Consider the following 17,149-nt stretch of genomic DNA (forward strand, 5'->3'; position numbering starts at 1 on the left):
CCAGTAGTGTCAAAGGAGATTTTTTAAGGAAATGATAATAAAAATACCGAAAAATAGGTCAAAATTTTGCTAAACGTAAAGGTTTTGAAGAGTGCGAAAAACTTTTGTCTTACCCCCCATACCCCCCCCCCCGTGTTCTATTTTTAGTAACAGCGATCATATTTTTTGAGGGATCATAATTCCCGACATCAATTCAATGCAGAACACCCTAAGTAAAATTCAGACCACATTTAGTTCTATATAGTCGTGTAGTGTCAGAGATTTTTTAAAGGAATAATATTGAAAAATATCGAAAAAAACATAAAAAGGACAATTACTCCAACATGGCTACACAGATTGACACTAAATTTGACCACAGATAGATATTATCATGCCGAACACTATCCTGTCAGAATTTGGCTAAACCCAACGTTTTTTTTTAGATATATGCGAAGAACTTATGTCTAACCCCATGTTTTTTTAGTAACAGTGGCCATGTTTTTCGACGGAACAAAAATCCCCAAATCAGTTTAATGCACAATACCTCAAGGAACATTCATAGCAAGTTTGGTTCGAATCAGTCCTGTAGTTTCAGAGGAGAAAAAAAATGAAGGAAATAACATTTAAAATAGCAAAAAAAAAACCGTTGAAAAGGGGCAATAACTCTAACATTGCTTAACACATTAACACGAACAGTTGATCACAGATAGACTTAATCATGTTGAACGTTTATCCCCATGTGATAATTTGACTAAACCTAACGGTTTTTTTTAAGATTTATTCAAAAAACTACTATCTGACCACTATGTTCTAATGTTAGCTACGGCGGCCATATTTTTCGATAGATCAAAAATTCCTACATCAGTTCTATATAGAATACCCCAAGAAACATTCACATTAAGTTTTATTATAATTGATCAAGTAGTGTCAGAGGAGAAGAGTTTTCAAAAATTGTTATCGACGACGATGGACGCCAAGCGATGACAACAGGGCTGGGTGAGCTAAAATTTGCATAGACATATATGTAAGTGAATCGCACCAAGCTTACAAGTTGATTATATCCCAGAAAACAGCGTTCAATATTACAAGTTTGTCATATTGTCGATTGGGCTTACAACTGGCATGGGCAACTTCATGGGACATATACAGTAATGGTAAAATTTTTGTGGTTGGGAAGTTCGGCTTATATGTTAGAACTTCTTTAATCCAGTTGATATCAGTGTATTTCCTTTGCTTTTTTGAAAAAAAAATATACAAGTAATTAATTGTTTGTTTTTAGGTTTGTTGTTGCGTTTTTTTTTCTTTTTTTTTAGGGGGGGGGAGGAACTCTATTGGTAGGGCTATTAAATGAAATCGTTCGAACTCTTTTGAAATGCTTAATTATTTGACAGATATCTAGGCCAACTTACAAAGAATTATACTAGTAATTACATAAAAGCTGATTTTGATACAATCTAAAGTATATCAATAAAGAAGAAAATTTGATATTTCACAAACAAAAAAATGTGAATATACACCCTGATCCAAGGGCATGTGATTCGCAAACCCTAGAGAGCTATTCGATATCCCTATACGATGATCAAGACGTAGAAAAAAATGAAGGGAAAAAATACAAAAAATACTATACAACTTACAGAAAATCATAAGAGGAACATACAATAAAAAATGTTCATTTACGTTAGTGCTAATGATAGTAGGCACAAAGAAAGATAATCTCAGTTTCTATTTCCGTGAATGTTTTAAGTTAATCAAGTTGTGTAAGAAGAACTATGCCATCAAAGTCATTAACTTAAGATGGGACAAAGAGTACTTGTTCTAAAATCTGAATTGTTTTTTTTAAACTGACCATAGAAAAATACAAGAACTGTGGTCAATAGGTCTTTTCCCGCTTAAAGCTGCATTAGCTGCCCAATTTGTTCAGTTTTGATTCTACTGAATTTTGCTGACTCAATGAAATAAGTTAGTAGTAATGCAATTGAAGCAAGAAATGTCGATAATACCTACAAAATACAAATGTATTGTGAAAACAACGATTTTGTCGAGGAAGTCTATTTATAGACTGAACTTGACTTAGAGATCGCCGGCAACCAAATTACGTAACCAGGGTAGACTTTTCAACATATGACGAACAAAATAACACTCCGCGGATTATTCTCCTATCAAAGTTTACATGAAGATATCGCTCCGCCGCCGATCATACTCCATGTCAAGTATGTGATGTTTACTTTACGTACGATATAGGCGTATAACGATATTAAGGCTATTTAATATGTGTAGAACTGCAAGATTTCAATGATTATATGATATTAACTATTTCAATTTTGAAATATTGTCAATTTTGTCAAATTGACCCGAACATTCGCACTCGCAGGGAGGAAAGCTCAATCGAGTTTTGCCATTTTTCAGTGGTTATCACTTATAAGTTTCACTAGATGACGTTAGAAGGCAAAAGTAAAACAGACCATTTCTGTGCTGGGACACTGTTTAAGCATGAAACAAAGTTTTATTCCCAAGTCCTTTTACGTGTATGTGTATCATGAAGCAGCTGTAAATGTACATGTCAACATCTCTTAATAAAAAAAACTATAAAAACATGAAGCCTGATTTCTTAGCACTTATAAACTTGCAAAACATAAGAGTTACTTATATTATAATCTTATACATATTTGTGAAACAATCATGCAGAAAAAAGTGAAAGAAATGCACATACATTATTGAAGGCAGACAGGTATAAAACACTCAGCAATAGTGATTTATCATAAAAAAAGTGGTAGTGATGGGGTATGTGTTCATTAATAACTTTTTTGTTTTGGAGAGAAAAAAAAAGATGGATTTATACTCAAAGTGCATCATATTCCCTGTATTCACCACATCTCTATACCACTGACTTTCCAACTTAATTGGAATCTTAAATTGCTCAAATCTATGAGCTACAAAGTTGTTTTTAGTTTAATGATCTTTAAACTGTATAGTAATTTTTAAAACAAGAGTTTTTATCCTTGTTTGTACTGAAAAATTCCTAGAGAAAGGTAATCATTCATTGTAAATATGTGCACAGTTTCGACGAGTTAAACCCATATCTTAATCCGGACAGCGATGACCAGGACAATTTTTTGTTTAAATTTATTTAAAAAAATATCTACATCAAAGTAAGCACAAACAAGGAGAAGTTGTTTGCTCATTTCTCTCTTGAGATTAGGCCTTTTGTTCAAGTTCCTCCAGTCTGCAGGATTAATTTCTACTACATGCATCTCCAAACAGAAATTTCAAGGTGTAGATCCATTCTTACTTTGAAAATTCATCGAATATTGATAATCAGTGATTATCAGTGGAATTCATATTTTGTAAAAAATGGTGATTCAAGTATTAGGAAATTTGAGGACATCAACGTACGTGTGCAGCCAGGAATACCAAAGCAATAATATATTTAGCTTACAATTTGGTTACATGAATATTTTTTTATTACTTTGAGGTCTTCATTGACTCAGCGCCTCAGCACTTTGATTTAAATTAGAGACGATAGATAGCTCTGATCTAATTATTTTTCGCCTATTACTTCCGAAGATCGCCGACAGGACACTTACCTGGGTTAAAAATACTTTAACCTTTGTAAAACAAATAACAATAAGGGATACACAGGTAAGCACGTGTCTTGCTTTCATTTCATTTCATCTACTTCTGGATTAGTTTTCAAATAAATAATGAACATATTAAAGCCACACTATGTCACAATAGGTAAATTTCAAAAGGATCCTTGCGTTACATTCGAACTTTTTTCTTTTACTGCTTGAGTCCGTCGATCTTCCTTACCGTTGAATAACCACTTTCGCTTTGCAATCAGATTTGTTATTAAAGGGGCGACCCTTATAGCACATGCGCGGATTAAGGTCAAAAGAAGTCACATGCATACAGATTTAGCTAGGTCGATTTTTTGTCTTGCAAGACAGTAAATATATAGACACCTATTTCATGTATTTAATGCATTTTATTTGTGGATACCGAATGAACTTATACAGGAAAAGTACAATTTAGTAGAAATAATTCAAAGTTAAGGTATATTTCAACAGAAACAAAAACTTACAAAAATGACAGCTAATGCAGCTGTAAGAATAGTGAGTTCACCGCCTGGAATAAAATAACTTGACTAATTACATCCTCCCAAGTCAGGGTTTTGAGTCCACCCTCGCTCCCTCAAACCCCTGACATCAATCATTCATATTTAGCGGGTATCGTCCAGCCAATTCCGATTGGTTGCTTCTCCAGGAGCGAAGCACCAATGAAAACTGATTTGACATAAAATGTCTGTGGAAAGGTAAACAATGATACGAGTAACTGATAGTTGTATGATGTCACAAATGATTCAATATGACCAAAAAATAATTCTGTTTAGAGTCTAGCGACGTTATGTGTATGTAGCCATTTTGTAAGTTATATCGAAGAGTTTCTGTTACGAGTGATTTGATTGGATTTTGGATCCGGGTTAAATTTAGGTTACTCACTAGATGACGCTGGACGATACCCGCTAAATATGAACGAGTGATGTCAGGGGTTTAAGGGAGCGGGGGTGGACTCATAACCCTGACTTGGGAGGATAGACTAAAGATAGAATTTGTTACTCAATTAAAGATGGATAACATTCATGTTAATTCGTCAGACTTTAAAAAGATTTAAATCCAGTATAAATCAGAATTCCATCTTCTGATAGGACATATTGGAATTCCGATTTGCCGTAAGAGGATTCCGGATCGTCCTGACTTAAATGAGTGTACATTTATTAAAAAGTTATAATACATGTAAATAAAGAAAAAAAACTGAGAGTGTGGTGGTGTTATATAAAGATAAAATAATTATCTAATCATCTTTTATTTAAAAAAAGTAGTAATAAATTCTTGATATTAAAGTTTTCAGCGATTTTAATTCTGTTTATAAAATGTTTTCAAAGACCCCGATGTAACAAAAACATTGTCTGCTATACATGACAAATATGTTGTCGTACCAGCAGACAAAGCCCAAAACAACATTGTTTTTGTCTGCAAAACGTTTTATATCCAATGTTTATTATCAGAGGTAGACGTAGAACATAATAACAGTGATAAGACCTACACTGCTACCACTCTCTCCAAAGAAGAGATTGTGGAAAACCATAAATCTGTGCTATCCTCTTTTGGTCTCTATATCAAGGACGATGATTGTGATTTACCGTCTATGTACTGGATTCCTAAACTTCACAAGAATCCATACAAACAACGTTTCATAGCTGGATCTGCAAAATGTACCACAAAACCTCTTTCAAAACTTTTAACTTCTATACTCACAACTGTCAAAGAGGGTCTACAGTCCTACCACAACACTTGTTACTCCCGTAGTGGTATTAATTCAATGTGGATCCTGAAAAATTCAAAAGATCTTTTGGAGACAATCAGTTCAAGACTATTATCTGAATATAATAGCATTAAAACCTGTGATTTTTCAACACTGTATACTTCTATTCCCCATACTCAGTTAAAATCCCGACTCCGACTTAAAAACATTATACATCGTTGTTTTTTCCAAAAAAGATGGTACACCTAGATACAAATATATAGTTCTTGGTAGAGATTCCTCATACTTTGTAAGAAATAATTCCAAATCATCTTCCAAATATACAGAGGAAGATGTTTACAAAATGCTGGAATTTTTAATCGACAACATATTTGTCCAGTGTGGTGGACGTGTTTTTCAACAAACGGTCGGCATTCCAATGGGAACAAATTGTGCTCCTTTACTAGCTGACCTATTCCTTCACTCTTATAAGGCTGCCTTTATAGCTGATCTGATCAGAATGAAAGAATATTGTTTGGCTAGATCCTTCAATCTCAGTTTCCGCTATATAGATGACGTATTATCTTTAAACAATTTGATACATCGCATCTACCCGAAAGAACTTGAGATAAAAGATACTACAGACACTGTGAAGTCAGCCTCATATCTTGACCTACACTTAGAAATCGATGGTAAAGGAAAACTATTGACCAAACTTCACGACAAACGTGATGACTTTTCATTCAGAATTGTCAACTTTCCTTTCATCTGTGGCAACATCCCTTCGGCTCCTGCATATGGAGTGTTCATATCACAACTTATACGTTATGCCAGAGCTTGCCGAAACTACGCAGACTTTTTGTATCGCGCTAGAACTCTAACAAATAGGCTTCTGGAACGGGGTTATCTTGCTACAAGATTGAAGTCATCACTACAGAAGTTTTATGGTCGTCATCATGAACTCGTGGATCGTTATGGTGTATCATCAGCACCATGAAAACTGATTTATTCAACGGGTCATAGTTTTCCTTTCCTCGTTTGTCTACCCCGGACTTGACTTTTTATGAGCAACTCGGCGGGTGTTTCTAGAAAAGCAGAGGACGCTTACCCTACCGGTGCACCTGGTCCATGCTCACAGTTTTTAGTGGAGTCCGAGTTGCTCATTTACTTTTGTTACTTTGTATGTATGATTTTAGTTACTTTATGTTCTTTGTTGTGTATGTCTGTTTTCCATGTCTGGTCTTTGTCCCTGGATTACATTCTTTTGATTACCGCTATAAACTTGGTTCCCTTGATTACTCTTTCAATAGATGGTATTTTGAAAAACTACTATTCTGAAGATGATCTTGTGGATTTGAGGAAAGTATGTTTTCCTGGATTAAATGCTGTTAATCCAACCGAACTTGCCGATATATCTCACATTCAAGCATGTCAAAGAACGCTCAGTTAACGATGACTGTCAACTTTCATCCACATGCAATTGTAACGGCAAATGTAACACTTTGAGATGTTCGTGTCGGAAAGTAAAGCTGATTTGTTCAACTAAATGCCACGAACAGAATCTTACAAAGCGTTGCAATAAGTAAAGTGCTCCTTAAGAAAATTTGAAAATTTTCAACATGTTGAAAAAGTTGTGTTTTTACTGTTTTAACTTGATCACAAATTGTTGATCGATTGAATAATATATTATTAAATGTAGTTTGAATTCAATGTCCAAACACATTTTATAGTTTAAAATACCAGGACGATCCAGGATCCTATAAATTTAAATTTCTAGTACGATTCTAGATCCTACTAGAAATTCAGTAGGATCCAGAATCCCCCTAGTACAAATCGGGATATCTCAATATGTCCTAGTAGAAATTGGAATTCAGATTTGTACTGGATTTAAACCAGTGCAAATCAGAAATCCAATTTCTACTAGGACAAATTGGAATTCCAATTTGCCCTAGGAGGATTCCGTAACCTACTTTATTCCAGTTTGCCCTGTAACACACACACACACATATATATATATATATAAGGGTCTGAAAAATTCCAAACGATGTTAGAAATGTCAAATTTGCGAAGCAAATTTTTGGTCGTTCCCTCAGCGGGACTCGAACTCGTACCGCTGTGACATCTATGGCAACACCACCTGCTCAAAGTTCAGCGCCCTAGACCACTCGGCCAGCTAGGCTATATAAAATACAGCTTTCGCTGGTCGGGTCTTTCCTCCTCGTAGGATTAATCTAGGGCTGTTACTTAGTACACGATGTATGGTAGTACGGGACAGTTGATCTAGGTGTTATTATGTAGGATAGTAGAACAAATTAATGATGCATGTTACAACAAATCAATATTATACAAACGTCTCAGAATGTGACGACTCCATTCGCTACACTGCTCCATCGGGTCAAATTGATACAGGGAAGATAATGTAAACTTATAGAAGGGTCTGAAAAATTCCCAACGATGCTAGAACTGTGAAATTTGCGATGCAAATTTTGGTATTTCCCTCAGCGGGACTCGAACTTGTACTGCTGTGACATCTATAGGAGGAATGACCCGGCCAGCGAAAGCTATATTTTATATAGCCTAGCTGGCCGAGTGGCCTAGGGCGCTGATATATATTACATATGATGCAACATCCTTCTTTTTTTCATTGGTTATCATGATCACGTGATTCGAAGGCTATTTAGCGTACCTGATGACTTTTTTTCTATTGTTAAGCATATTGACGCTATGTAGTTCCATATGAATTCTTATTTGATCAAAGCAGAAATTATGCAAAATATGTTGTGTTTTTTTTATAATAAAACATGTTATTGATTTATCCTTATTTTCAATGGCACGTAGCAATCTTGCAAAATACAAAATTGAAGGCCATTCCCATGTATAATACACTATTCATATATGTAATACATAAATTAAGGACTTTCACTCAGTCAATACGTGATATATGGACATTTTAAATTATATTGACCTCGGACTTCGCCTCGGGCGATATAATCAGAAAAGGTCCATATATCATGTATTGACTTCGTTAAAGTCCATCATTGATAAATATATATATATCTATATAAGGAAACTGACGTCATTCGAAGACCGGATCAATAGACTACATTAATTTAAAAAATATATTTATTTTCATAACAAATTATGGTATGAAACAATGTTATAATATGAACTATTTCTCTTTTTCTATTACCAAAATACAAAAATGAATTAAGCAAGTCATTACTACTCCCGTAGATAGGACTCTTGTGGAACGTCTCTCAGAGCTACTTCTACAAGTCATCACTACTCCCGTAGCTAGGACTCTTGTGGAACGTCTCTCAGAGCTACTTCTACAAGTCATCACTACTCCCGTAGCTAGGACTCTTGTGGAACGTCTCTCAGAGCTACTTCTACAAGTCATCACTACTCCCGTAGCTAGGACTCTTGTGGAACGTCTCTCAGAGCTACTTCTACAAGTCATTACTAACCCTGTAGTTAGAACCGTCTCTCAACTCCTACAAGTTATTCTGAGTATTATATTAATAATTTAAAGTGTTCTTATCTACATGTCAAAATTGTGAGAGAGAGATTACGTCAAACAGTGCACCAAACTAGTACAAACTTTATCAGAAACGCCTACTAAATTAAACTCCTATCTATCGAACATCAATATTCTAATAATTTCGTCCAATAGTTCAAACACAGGCTGGACATTGTGGGATAAAGGTTAAGGCTCTCTACTACGACATTTAACCAAGTTACTAGAATAAATCATAATCTCTACAATAAGGTCCGACAGTTCTACGTATTTACACACAAGAAATAGAACGCAGTCTCCAATACACATTTTTCATCTGAATGTGTGAAAACCCTGATACGAAAATACAAAAAACCAACATCATACTGATAGCAGATGGGGGAATTTGTTTGGGTACCAGTTGTACCAGGTTGTAGAAAGGTGAAGGGTAAAGGGAAAGTCTGCCAAGCGTGTTCTGGCGTCTAGTAATATAGTTTATATTTTCTACACTGGCGGAATCTGCTCTTCTTTAAAGCAGCTTTGGATAAGATGAATGTCACTGAATGAGTATCGATGATCATTGTTGCTTTGAGATTGTTCTGGCTGTTGTTCTGGCTCTGTGCTTTCAGGGTTTGGTCTTTGTTCTTGTTCTGATGATAAGGACGACGACTCAACGTCGTTCAAAGGAATATCTGACGAGATACCTGTAAACAGAAAAAAATTGAAACACGAAGGATGTATAATGATTCGATGTACGGTGTCGAATTACAAAGCAGTGAATGTCTCGATGATTTTAATTCAACATTCGATTTATTCATTTCCGTACATATTTTCTCATTTATATATTCTTTGCATGAATTTTGGGGGCATTTAATATGTATCTTCTTAATATTCCATTTCAATTAATTATCAGGAAGCTACCAATGTATTATTCAGCGATAGAGATGGGACTACCATCAATTTTTATCCCAGATTTTCTTTCTGGTCGGAATTTCAGTCCCGATTTCTTTTTTTCCAATATAAGCATATTGATATCCGACCGAATGATTGTCCTGGACTTTTTTTACCATACTGATAAAGCCTCTTTTCGAATTTTTATACAGCCCTTCCAACCACAATAAAATCAAATGGCGTATAATAAGAAATAAAAGTTTCGAAAGAAGTAGACATATGCATAGAACATGTGTTAAAAAATAAAAAATAAAATGTAAATAACAAAAGACAAAATAGAAGGAAATCAGATTTACCTGGATATACAGTGGTAGGTGTAAAATTATTCCGTTTACACCTGAAAAGGGCAAGAGCAGCATGCCGGAAACATTTGTTAAAACAAATATATATGATTGGATGGCAGCAAGTACTGAAATACGCCAAATAATAGGCAGCAAATGTGTAACCAAGTATCCACGGCGGTAACTGAAAAGGTAATGAAGATTTTACTATAAAACTGTTGGATTGAAGATAAATCAATTATAATGATATACGCCTATATACTGCCTAATGCCTATATACTTTCGACGGTATGACATGCTTTAACAACTCTGCCTAACCATGTCAGTTTTAAAAAGTTGTACGAATGACGTGTCTGATAACAATCGCCATTTTTTTAAACAAAAATATAACCTTCATTCTGGTGCCCTTATTCGTAACATCATAAAAACGTCGAAAAACGCCAAAAGATTACAAAATACCGTTGGATTTTCACGCGAAACTTTCAATACAGAACAACCATTTATACTGACAAATGTTGATCTTAAATAAACGATATAATTCTCAGGTTGGTAAATCTTTAAATTCTCATGCTACGTTTAAGATGGTTTCATTTGTTGTTGTTTTTCGTTTTTTTTGGTTTTTGTTTTTTGTTGTTGTTTTTTTTATTTTTTTCTTTCGTATATATACATATATAAACTATTCAATCAAATGAATTTGACAAAATATCACATGACATATGCAATTTACTTAATATTGCCACAGTACCTTGGATCTAACTTAAAACAAAGAACTTACTTGTGTGTGTTCATTTATTGTTCTAAATTCATCCCACAATCGAAGACATTGCTGTGGGGTCCAACAGATGAAAAATACAACTAAAACAGCCAGAAGCATGTTTACTGCCTAAAGGAAAAAGATGAATAAATAAAAAGTAAAACTGAAATTATTCTGCATTGTATATTCTTAAAATTTCGAAAAATTGTTGGTTTTTTTTTATGTTGTTGTTTTGAGTAATTTATGACATTACAATGAAACGAAAAGTTTAATGAATAAAGCTAATTTGAACACGCACCTGAGCTCTCTTATAATGTATAAATTGATAAATATATTTCAAGACAAACTGTCTATTTTGAATTTATAACTGAACTTTGATGAACTGTTTTCCGTAGTTACTGTCTATTTTGAATTTACAATTGAACTTTCAATTACAATGTAATAAGAAATTTATATACCCGTCTTTTCATTGTGATCACAGATGCATGTAAAATAGTTTTGGGTTGATCTTTCTTCTTAGATTTTCCCATTGAAAGCACAATACAGACACACATTATCCAGATGGGTATAGCATACCCAACAACAAAGAACACAACAGCATATATTTTCCTGGAGGTCACTGATGGAAATTTTGCTTGACACAACACTTCATGTCCCCCAATCCAGTCTAATTCAGTGAGTCGCGTGTACAGTAACCATGGCAACGCTAACAACGCACCGGAAATCCATGTAATTATTAAAACGACAGGTTGGTTCCCTTGAGTTAGCCATAACAAAGATGGATGTTCAGCTGCCAGAAACCTGTCAAGGATTGTCACCAGCAATGTCAAAATTCCTACTGATACAACAAAAACTGTAACAAAATAAAAAAAAAGGTTTATTTAATATTACATAGTGTTGGTGTATATTCAATATTTTAGGAAGCCACTCGTACAAAGAGTGGTATTAATATTCATACAGTTCGTATTTGAAGTTGTATGTTGACGGCATTATGTCATTTTGAAATTAAGATGAGATGTGCTGTGTTTTCTCTTTAAATAACAAATAAAGCTAACACAACAATAAAGTGAATTGTACCACCTAATCTTAAATTGTTCTTAAGTACAGAAGTGTTGGGATGGTCTGTTTGAAATAAAACTACGTGACGCCACGAATGAGGCGCTGTTCAGATTTTAGATGCCAGAAGACAAAGAGACCTAAAACAGAGTAAAACTACTAATTGCTTAAGACAACTTAAACAAATGACAGACAGAATTTGTCTATATGTTGCCCGTTTGGGAGGCGTCTGACTGGATTATTTTATACTTGTCTTTGCTCATTATGTATGTTTATAAAAATCGGTAATTTCAGTGATTTATTTTGTGGTCCATTCAAAATTCCTTTATTTTCTGGTTCATTTTAGCGTTTGAAATTGCACGACTACTTATTCATTTATCATAAAGAAAACTATCATGTTTAGACTTTATAGGATCATAAATAGGTATCATATCTTACCTTGTGCAAATGTATTTATTCTGCAGAAGAATGATCCGAGAATCCATTGGGCATTGTAAAAATCGTTAATCAAATGGAGCCACATACATGTCATTGGCACCAAAATGTCAGCAACGGCAAGGTTCAAAATATAGAAGTTGAATTTTGTTCGCAAGCTCTTTGTTGACAGAATAACTATTATGAGTAGCAAATTCCCAAAGAATGAAATAATAATTGCAACAACGTACGCAAATATTTTTGCCGCCTTTTCTTCACTTGGCATATGATTTCCATCTTTATCACCAAGTAAATCACTCAAACTAAAATTCTGAAACTTAGACAAGTCAAAATGAAAAGATGAAAAATTAAAATGGTCCATACTTTTAAAGAAATCGTTCACGTTATAATATATAAGCACCTGCTCATCCTTACGTTAAATGTACATGTAGAACGAATATCCGGGCGATTGAATGTACGATTCTAAAAGTAGAAAAAGATAAGACCCTTAGAACGAATCAATGTGACCGTTTAACATCTTATCTTAAATACTGAAATCTTACTTAATCCATGAATAGACAAATTCCCCAATCTAACATTAGTGTAAACAATTAAGTCTAGAAAACTTTGTTTTGAGGGAGTTGTTGACATTTCTGACAACAAGTTTTTGGAGTTCATTTCCTCCCTTCATATGTTAAATTTCCGTTTAATAGAGCACTATGTCAACATTTTTGCAGCAACGTTTGTCAAGAATCAGAACCATGCTGAGGTAAATCAATGCTCGGTCTATGGTTGATGAGTGTTTTAAGTTAGAAGTTAAAATATTTTTAATCTTTTTTCCTTTGTGGATTAATAATACTTTATTTGCAAATTACACCCATATGGGTCAAGCAAATACAATGCAATGAACAAAAATAAAATACAAATTGGACATCAAAAATCAATATATATACAGGTATATGCAATTGTGCAACTTTTGACCGGCATGGACCTCAATTTCGCAATTCTAATGATTGCTTTAAAAAAATCACACACTGCTGCCAGAAGTTCAGCTGTTGGAGATGTATATTTTTTTAGTTTTTCTAGTGGTTGATATTGGCTAAAATTAGGGTTTAGTTTAACAATTTCAGCAAATAGCTTATTTCTTAGATCCAAATTCTGTTTACAGATAAGAAAAATTGGTACTCATCATCAACTTCATCTTCACATATTTTACAAAATCTGTAAGTGAATAAATTATTAAAGTTGGTCAAAGGAAGAATCTCGGCATTTCTAAGGTGTTCATGCCGTGCGTGCATAAATAAAGTTGGTTTGGATGAAAATAAATATAAAAGATTGTGATAGAGAAGGAATCTGTTTTTGAATCGTCGCAAAGTCAAGTTATGTTTTGGTTGGGCTATAACCAACATCAAGACCGTAATCGTTACTATAATTACTATGTAATGAAGACTCTTTTAGATATGATAAAAACTGAAATACTGTAAAGGTACTAATTCTCGCTATTTTCGCGATGGACGGAAAACCGCGAAAATTGTTCCTGCGAAATTAATTTTTAACACCATGTAACGCAAAACTTTATTGAAAGCGCGAAAATTTATACCGCAATTATGTTCAACAGAATGCGCGAAAATTAGCAACCGCGAAAATTATTACGTTTACTGTATAAAACCCAAAATGTCATACATATTAAAACATGTTGCGACGATCAGATTTCATTTGATTTATAAACTACAAACGTAAATAACTAAGTTTTTATTATATCCAGTTGGACGCAGAACGGTAACAAAAACTAGTAAAATGGTTATGTCGACATAAATAATGATTTGCTTGCTTGGAAGAAACCTAAGATATTTTAATAACAAACAAATAAAGCATTTGCCTCCTCCAAAGATCCCTTGGAAAAAATATTGACACAGGTAAAACAAAAAACAAATATAAAATGACTATAAAAAATTACAACGAATTTAGCCGCCTCATAATAAAAAACAAATGGTTGTTTTCTGTATCAATATGCATTATATATCTCATACACACCAAAATGGTGTACTCCTTGATCCATTAACTGATGTAGAGAGTAACGCCATTAAAACAAACACAAATGAAAAAGCTTCATTTTCTTTAAGCACACTTTAAATTTAAGCAGCAGTCTTAATATAAATCCGATTTAGGGGGCGTACGCCCGGTACGCCAGTCCTTGGACCCGCGCCTTGGAGGTCATTCGTGCATGACAAAAATCCACCAAATTCACTTTTATTTCTTGTCCAGAAACAGATATAGACCACATAACCAGTCGTAGATTTTTTCCTCATGCGGGTGTTGTGCTTTTGGGTCAAATTTATATAGGTTGTACATGAAATTAGCACTTTGCAAGAGTTATCGTTCTTGTTTAGGTTTGATTTGGTTGATTTCAGTGAGAGATTAAAGTGTAGCTATCTCAAAAGTACAGACCTACATGTAAATACAAAAAAAACCAAACAAAACAAACAAAAAAAACAAAAACAAACAAAAACAAAAAAAAACAAAAACAAAAACAAAAACAAAACAAAAACAAAAAAATTGTCACATAAAACTATAGCATATGTAGACCAAAAAAAGCATCGTTTGTTCCGTGTTTTTTTTCTGCACCATGAATCACCTTACCATAGGCAGCGTCAGAATTTTATATGGACTGGTACTTAATAAATTCGTTGAAAGGACATAATTGTAAAACAAATATACTTACAAAGCAGCAACAATTTCATAATTACATAAAAGCGGACACAAAGAGCCAAGTCTCAGACTAATGATGAAATATATGAATTTGGTCATTTCTAATAAAAAGATAAAATTTGAATGAAATATTTTTTGATAAAAATCGTATAAATTAAAACTTCATGAATTCTCTAAATTTCAAACTATCGTAATTGATTTTATAAATTAAGACAAAGGTGTGGAGAAAATAACATACAGACACACACGCGATCGTGTGCACGGTACTTTTTTTTGAAGCATTTCTGCACAATAATTCAAAATCTCCTATCAAAATTTGGTGTACTTATACTAAAATATGTTTTTTAAACATTTTTCTAAGTTGTACTTTAAAATATTGAACTTTGAAACCATCAATCTATACTTAGACATTAAACAGACTAAACCGACATATTCGGTTATAAATTATTTTTCAATATGAATTTGTGTATTAAATAATTTTGAAGATGTCAGTGAATTTACGTCATAAATACTTCGATATCTAATATTGTCAGGTCAGTGCGAGGGGTGTAACCCTCTTCGCCTTATGTAAAGATATAAATTTGAAATGAATTTGTTATTAACCATTTCTCAGTATTAGTTAAAGAACGTTTCTACTTAATCAAATATCACTTACGTTATTTCATTTTTAACGCACATGCAGAAAAGACTCGGTGTACTTTAAGATTGGTTTGAATTTCTTAAATTTATTGATATAAAATTTAAGTTTCTGTTGACCTCAACAAGCAAAATAAACCATCCGTGTAGCTCATGTTAAAAAAAATACCGCTCCTTAAAAAGTTTCGATCAAGAATAGCATAAATAATTCTTTTAAGGGTTTGATTCCAATTTAACAGTCTGAGAATTATACACGATTGCTTTATCTACCGGAGGTAAAAATTGTGCATACATCCCCTTGAACGTGAAAGCAACCAAACCCAAGTACATGATTACTGCAAAATCTAAAAACGATAAAGGTACAATTCACGGTCTGAGGTTCACAATCGTCCAAGTTAAAACAGAGGATGGTTATGTCCATATTTCTTTGTCAATATAGTTTGGATGCATTCGGTATGTCCCATTGATGATTATATGTAATGAGGAAGGTTGGAAAAGTTGAGAAAAAAAATGATTGTTATGTACAAATATACATTTAAAAATTAATTTCACATTTCTATCAATCGTTCTATTTATTATTTTCGGTCGAGTTTAGAATTAACCTACTAACCTTTTACTTAGTATACTTTAAGGTTCGCAAAAAACATAATGCGTTGAAACTAACAAAAATCTCGGATCAACACATTTTCTTTCGCATTTCTGACCCTCTTACCGTTTCCAGCCAAATCTTATATGAGAAGAAAAAAATTTAAAATAGTTTGCCCTTAATTGGGTTAAAAATGAAAAAGAAAATAAGTTTGTATAGCTGAAGGTAACAACAAACGTCTAAACACACGATGTTAACTTAAGAAATAAACCACGAAAACTACATTTTATCATTGTTTTACCACGGGCTGGCCATTTATGTCACATTGTTTTACCCCGAGCGACAGCCAGGTAAAACAATGATAAAAAGGAGTTCCTGTGATTTACTTCGAGGTCTAGTTTCTTCATGTTTTTAATAGGCGCAGCCGATGAGTTGCAGGAAATGTTGGTCATGTGGTTTATCACTTTTTTTATACACAATGGTTGTGGCCTAAAGAGTTATATTTTCTCCCGGCGGGTGTTTCTAGAAAAGCAGAGGACGCATACTCTACCGGTGCACCTGGTCCATGCTCCCACTTATTAGTGGCGTTCGAGTTGCTCAAATACTTTTGTTCCTTTGTATGTATGATTTTGCTTACTCTATGTTCTTTGTTGTGTTTATCTATTTTCCATATCTGGTTTTTGTCCCTGGATTACATTCTTTTGATTACCCTATAACCTTGGTTCCCTTGATTACTCTTCCAATCGTTTATTACTCTTTTTGATGTAATTTTATAGTACGGTCATCATATTAAGAAAAAGTATATTGAAAATGTGAAAAAAAGTTATTCATTTCTGAAGAAGTTTAATGAAAAATGCATTTATTATTATTATTATAGATATCAGGCTGTTCCTGAATTAATAACATTTTGTTTAGATTGGTAAATATCTATTTACAATCTAGATAAAATCCACATGAAAAAGGTACATATTATAACTCTGAGAGAC

At 33.5% G+C, this 17,149-nt stretch overlaps 1 protein-coding gene across 1 annotated transcript; it reads right to left on the reverse strand.

Moving 5' to 3' along the window:
• Positions 1-8,385: 8,385 nt before the first annotated feature.
• Positions 8,386-14,689, reverse strand: LOC148619480 (QRFP-like peptide receptor). Its single transcript, XM_088579391.1, has 6 exons — positions 12,257-14,689; positions 11,221-11,615; positions 10,784-10,891; positions 10,024-10,192; positions 9,281-9,480; positions 8,386-9,196 (listed from the first exon to the last, which is right to left on the reverse strand). Exons 1-5 carry the CDS (start codon positions 12,612-12,614, stop codon positions 9,281-9,283), a joined length of 1,230 nt encoding a protein of 409 aa, XP_088435517.1. The 5' UTR covers positions 12,615-14,689; the 3' UTR covers positions 8,386-9,196.
• Between the last annotated feature and the right edge of the window lie 2,460 nt (positions 14,690-17,149).

The sequence above is a fragment of the Perna viridis genome, chromosome 4 (assembly GCF_037379345.1).
Source record: "Perna viridis isolate PV_CMFRI_1.1 ecotype Kerala chromosome 4, ASM3737934v1, whole genome shotgun sequence".
Classification (NCBI taxonomy): domain Eukaryota; kingdom Metazoa; phylum Mollusca; class Bivalvia; order Mytilida; family Mytilidae; genus Perna; species Perna viridis.